The 6,112-nt window shown below is 61.8% G+C and overlaps 1 protein-coding gene across 1 annotated transcript; it reads left to right on the forward strand.

Annotated features, from left to right (window-relative positions):
* The first annotated feature begins 417 nt into the window (after positions 1-417).
* Positions 418-4,758, forward strand: LOC123185628 (ABC transporter B family member 15-like). The gene is made up of 7 exons (XM_044597480.1): positions 418-639; positions 774-828; positions 911-1,098; positions 1,181-1,350; positions 1,721-2,261; positions 2,356-4,164; positions 4,243-4,758. Exons 1-7 carry the CDS (start codon positions 418-420, stop codon positions 4,690-4,692), a joined length of 3,435 nt encoding a protein of 1,144 aa, XP_044453415.1. The 3' UTR covers positions 4,693-4,758.
* The last annotated feature ends 1,354 nt before the right edge of the window (positions 4,759-6,112 follow it).

The following is a 6,112-nucleotide window of genomic DNA, read 5'->3' on the forward strand; positions in this document are numbered from 1 at the left end:
CGGACATCTCCGAGTAAACAAGGCACGTTCTCTGGATTGAACAAGTAACGCACCCGTCAGCGCTTCCGTGAACCCGATTTGGCCGCATCGATCTCTCTCGATTGAACGAGTACGAAAGTCGGACGCGGCACCAAATGTCCAGCTCCGATCGACCACCGGTCAGCATATTCCTCGCTCGGAAAACCTCCATCCGGCGCTCGGCTACGTTACGAGAAACGCGGCCCAGCTGTGCATTCTGATTGGAGGACAGCAACCACTGACTACGATTTACCGATAAGTAGCTGTATCCCGGCCCATAATCCTAGGGCAATGCCTGAGTAAAACGACTATCGATCTACCTGGTTAATTAAGCTCCCTCTGCTCTCCGAGCGTCATCCCCGGCGAAAACTTGAGGAATCGATCGATCAAGATCAGCCGATGGGGGACGCGGCGGCAGGGAAGGCGTCGTTCCTGGAGATGGTCCGGTACGCGGACGCGCACGACCTGAGCCTCATGATGCTGGGCGTGCTGGGGAGCTTCGGCGACGGCATGATGCAGCCGCTCCTCATGCTCGTGCTCGGCGACATCATCAACAGCTACGGCGCCGCCGGGAGCGCCGGGAGCACCGGCAGCGCCTTCAGCTCCGGCGCCGTCGACAAGGTTGGCGCTAAAAACATACTTCTACTCCACTGGCTAGCAGCAACAGTAGTACTTATATGCTCCAGTTCTGTCAGTCAGTCTCCTGTCGCGGTGTGTCGAGCTTATTCTTGTCTGTTTGCTTGCTGTGGTATCAGTTCGCGCTCCGGTTGCTGTATCTCGCGGTTGCAGTGGGCGCGTGCGCTTTCCTAGGTAAGCACAACAGTAGTGACACGGTCAAACTGATTTTGTTACCCGGGCTGAACGGTTCTCCTGGCCCATGTCGCCTGAGCAGAGGGGGTGTGCTGGACCCGAACGGCGGAGCGGCAGGCGTCGAGGATGCGGAGGCTGTACCTGGAGGCCGTGCTGCGGCAGGAGGTGCACTTCTTCGACGCCGCGCCCTCCTCGCAGTCCACCACCTTCGGGATCATCACCACCATCTCCGACGACGCCGACACCATCCAGGACTTCCTCAGCGAGAAGGTCCGGCCACCAATCCCCACTCCCTTGACACCACCGGCACGCCTCCGCGCAGGCACGCTCTCCTGACATGCTTGCATTTCAGCTTCCCATGGTGCTGGCCAACGTGACGCTCTTCTTCGGCGCCATGTCCGTGTGCTTCGTGTTCGCCTGGCGCCTCGCGCTGGCGGGCCTCCCCTTGACCTTCCTCTTCTTCGTGCCGAGCGTGGTCCTCGGCAAGCGCATGGTGGCCGCGGCCGGGGAGTCGCGCGCAGCGTACGAGTCCGCCGGCGGCATCGCCGACCAGGCCGTCTCCTCCATCCGGACTGTGGCGTCCTACAACGGGGAGCGCCACACGCTGGAGCGGTTCAGGACCGCGCTGGCGCGGAGCACGGCGCTGGGCATCAAGCAGGGCCTCATCAAGGGCGCCGTCATCGGGAGCATGGGCGCCATCTACGCCGTCTGGTCCTTCATGTCCTGGCTCGCCAGCGTCCTCGTCATCCGCCAGCACGCCCAGGGCGGCCACGTCTTCGTCGCCGCCATCTGCATCGTCTTGGCGGGAATGTAAGCAATTCAACCTCAGCCCACCCCTTTCGACTCAGGAGCGACAGGTCGATCATGTCATTGTGCATTTATGCCTTTTCAGCTCCATCATGGCGGCGCTCCCGAACCTACGCTACTTCGTGGACGCCTCGGTGGCGGCGGCCCGGATGCGGGGGATGATCGAGAAGCTCCCGCCGCTCAAGGAGGCCGGCAAGAAGGGCGCCACCAAGGACGTCGTCAGGGGCCGGATCGTGTTCAAGGACGTGCACTTCACGTACCCGTCGAGGCCGGACACGCGGGTGCTCAACGGCGTCAACCTCACCATGTCCGAGGGCGCGACCATCGGCCTCGTCGGCGGCAGCGGGTCGGGGAAGTCCACCGTCATCGCGTTGCTGCAGAGGTTCTACCGCCCAGACAGCGGGGAGATACTGCTCGACGGCGACGACATCGGCTCGCTCAACGCGGAGTGGCTCCGGAGCAAGATCGGCCTGGTGAGCCAAGAGCCCGTGCTGTTCGCCACGTCCATCAGGGAGAACATACTCTTCGGCAACGAGACGGCTTCGCCGGAGCAGATCATCGACGCGGCCAAGATGGCTAACGCTCACGAGTTCATCACCAAATTGCCCAACGGATACGACACACATGTATGTCACTGTAACAATTTTGCTAGCTGCAGTTCATTGCTAAGATATTGTTCATTGCTTCAGTATACTGATGACTGAACTGAAAATGGCGCAGGTGGGGCAGTTCGGGACGCAGATGTCGGGAGGCCAGAAGCAGCGGATCGCCATTGCGCGGGCGCTCATTCGGGACCCCAAGATCCTGCTGCTGGACGAGGCGACGAGCGCGCTGGATTCCGAGTCGGAGCGGACGGTGCAGGACGCGCTGGACCGGGCGTCCGTGGGCCGGACCACCGTCATCGTGGCGCACCGCCTCTCCACGCTGCGCAAGGCCGACACGATCGCCGTGCTCGACCAGGGCCGCGTGGTGGAGTTCGGCACGCACGACGAGCTCGTCGCCATGGACGGCGGCGAAGGCGGCGTGTACGCCAAGATGGTGCACCTGCAGAGCTCGTCCGCGGCGCGGGCGGACGGCCCCCGCGTGGTAGAGGAGGAGGAGGAGAAGTTCCATAGCGTGGAGATCGCGTCGCCGGGCGGCGAGCTCCGACCTAGCCCAGTGCGGTCGTTCCGGTCTGTCGAGCCCACCGTGGAAATCAGCCAGCCCGCGGTCCCCGTCGCGCACGCGGCGCACCCCCAAAAGTCGTTGCACCTTCGTCTGCTCAAGATGAACCGCCCGGAGTGGAAGCAAGCTCTGCTCGGGTGCGCTGGCGCCATCATATTCGGCGCGGTGCTGCCGCTCTACTCATACAGCATGGGCTCGCTGCCGGCGGTGTACTTCCTCACCGACCACGACCTCATCCGCGCAAAGACCAGGGCCTACTCCCTCATCTTCCTGGCGATCGCCATCGTCTGCATCGCCGCCAACATCGTGGAGCACTACAACTTCGCCGTCATGGGCGAGCGCCTGACGGAGCGCGTCCGGGACCAGATGCTGGCCAAGATCCTCTCCTTCGAGGTCGGGTGGTTCGACGAGGACGAGAACTCGAGCGCGGCCGTGTGCGCGCGGCTGGCGACGCAGGCGACCAAGGTCCGGTCCCTCGTCGGGGACCGGATGTGCCTGCTGGTGCAGGCCGGCGCCACGGCGTCCCTGGGATTCGCGCTGGCGCTCTACGTGTCGTGGCGCCTCGCGGCGGTGATGATGGCCCTGCAGCCGCTGGTGATCGCCAGCTTCTACTTCAAGAAGGTGCTCATGACGGCCGGCTCCAGGAAGGCCAAGAAGGCGCAGGTGCAGGGCAGCCAGCTCGCCAGCGAGGCCGTGGTCAACCACCGGACGATCACCGCCTTCTCGTCGCAGCGGCGGATGCTCCAGCTGTACGAGGCCGCGCAGGTGGGTCCGAGGAAGGACACCATGAGGCAGTCCTGGTTCTCGGGTTTCTGCCTGTGCCTGTGCCAGTTCAACGCCTCGGCGAGCACGGCGCTCGCACTGTGGTACGGAGGCAAGCTCATGGCCAGCCGGCAGATCAACACCACGCAGCTGTTCCAGGTGTTTTTCATCCTCATGAGCATGGGGAGGGTCATCGCCGACGCCGGGAGCTTGACGTCGGACCTGGCGCAAGGCGGGGACGCGGTGCAGTCCATCCTCGACACGCTGGACCGTGAACCGGCGATCAAATCCGGCACCGGCGACGGTGCCAGCGAGTCCGACGACGACAAGGAGAAGCTGCAGAAGGGGATCAAGGGAGCCATCGAGTTCAGGGACGTGCACTTCAGCTACCCGACGCGGCCGGAGGTGACGGTGCTCGCCGGGCTCAGCCTCGAGATCGGCGCGGGCAAGACGGTGGCGCTGGTGGGGCCGAGCGGGTCGGGCAAGTCGACGGTGATCGGGCTGATCGAGCGGTTCTACGACGTGCGGAGCGGCGCGATCCTGATCGACGGCAAGGACATCCGGGGGTACGGCCTGACGCACCTCCGGTCGCACGTGGCGCTGGTGAGCCAGGAGCCGACGCTCTTCTCCGGCACGATCCGCGACAACATCATGTACGGCGACGAGCAGGCGACGGAGGAGGAGGTTCGGAGCGCGGCGGCGCTGGCCAACGCGCACGAGTTCATCAGCGGGATGGAGGGCGGGTACGACACGCAGATCGGGGAGCGCGGGGCGCAGCTGTCCGGCGGGCAGCGGCAGCGGATCGCGCTGGCGAGGGCGGTGCTGAAGAACGCGAGGATCCTGCTGCTGGACGAGGCGACGAGCGCGCTGGACACGGTGTCGGAGCGGCTGGTGCAGGACGCCGTGGACCGGATGCTGCAGGGGACCAGGACGTGCGTGGTGGTGGCGCACAGGCTCTCCACGGTGCAGAACTCCGACATGATCGCCGTGGTCAAGGACGGGAGGGTGGCGGAGAGAGGGACGCACCGCGACCTCGTAGCCCTCGGCCGCGCGGGGATGTACTACAACCTCATCAAGCTGCAGCACGGCGCGTCGCCCTGCCGTAGCCCGATCCGTGCGGTAAGCAACTGATACAGTGCAGGTCATCTCGCTTGTGTGTAATGTAATCTCAGAGAGCATTGCATACAGTTTTTTTTTCTTCACAATCATTCATTTGTCACAACGATTATATTTGGATTATTTGGATCTGTCTAGGACACATCTAGATATGACATAATTATGTGACATCTAACCTGATGTTCATTATGCTTGTGATCTATTTTTTTTTACTGTGGTATTTTTTTTTTGAACATCGGTACAGACTTAAGCGCTCATACACTCTCACATCAAGACTTGAACCCTGGTGGGCTAGAGATACCACAGTTCCTCTAAACATTCAACCACAGGTTGGTTCGCTGTTGTGATATTTATGAGAGCTTAGATGTGATATCTTTAGAAAATATCTAGATGTGAATTAGATAAACAGATTATATTTATATTGATAAAAAAGGAATTAAAGCCTCTGGGATAGGCTCTGGCATCATCTAATCAAGCACTCCTACTAGGGATAGGCTCTGGCTAAGAGCATCTCTAACAGCCGCGCTAAAAAACGCGTGTGCGGGGAAAAGGCAAGTTTTAACGCGCGTAGGACGGTTTGGCCTGGGAGAATCCGGCGCGGGAAAAGAATCGCACGCGCGACAGTTTTGGCGTGAGGTGTCCGGCGCGCTCTATAAAAAGCGCGCGCGAGCCCGCCAACCGCCACTCCAGCGCCTTCTTCTTCCCTGCTGCCCCCTTCTTCCTCGTCTCCAGCGCCCCATTGCCACCGCCACGCCCTTCTCCCGACGCCACCGCGCCTTCTTCCACGCCCCCGACATGCCGCCGAGCACCCGGAGCAGCTCCGGTTACCGCCGCGTCCGCGCCCGCCCCTCCGGCATGTGCTACGCGAAGATCCGCTTCGATGATGTACGTCTCGGTCTCGGGACGTTTTAGACCGCCCACGAGGCCGCCCGCCCGCACGACGCGGCGGCGTGGCGCCTCAGCCGGCCACGTTCGTAGATGAATTTCTCGGACGCTCGGATGCGCGAGCAGGTGCAGGACCTCACGCCTTCGCCGCGGCTAATCACCGACGAGGCCCGCCGCATCCGGCGTAGGCGGGAGCACCACCTCCTCATCGCCGAGGCGGACGAGTACGCCATGGCGGAGTGGCGCCAGCGCTTCCAAGAGGATCTCGCCGCCGAGAATGACTTCTGGGCACAGTGGAGGGCGCAGTGAGCCGCAGAACGGGCGAACAAGCGTGCACGAAAGGCACTGGCGATAGCCCAGTGCAAACTGGGAGCGGTGTCGATCTTTGACAACAATGATCCTCGGTGAAATGATGTGTTTCTGTCGTCGGACTAGACCACCGAGGAATAGGACAACAACGAGTAGTAGTATCTAGTATATTTGCATCGTAGTAACGGTTTTATCTATTTTTATTATTTGTATTGTATGGACTAATTCGTATTTGGCTTGA

Source organism: Triticum aestivum, chromosome 2A (genome assembly GCF_018294505.1).
Source record: "Triticum aestivum cultivar Chinese Spring chromosome 2A, IWGSC CS RefSeq v2.1, whole genome shotgun sequence".
NCBI lineage: Eukaryota > Viridiplantae > Streptophyta > Magnoliopsida > Poales > Poaceae > Triticum > Triticum aestivum.

Bases quoted from the DNA above. Each gene is read 5' to 3' on its own strand.
- LOC123185628 (XM_044597480.1), top strand. From the start codon at position 418: ATGGGGGACGCGGCGGCAGGGAAGGCGTCGTTCCTGGAGATGGTCCGG. The intron at 1,351-1,720 runs GTACGAGTCCGC...ATGCCTTTTCAG, and splicing joins GCCGGGGAGTCGCGCGCAGC to CTCCATCATGGCGGCGCTCC. The intron at 2,262-2,355 runs GTATGTCACTGT...AAAATGGCGCAG, and splicing joins CCAACGGATACGACACACAT to GTGGGGCAGTTCGGGACGCA.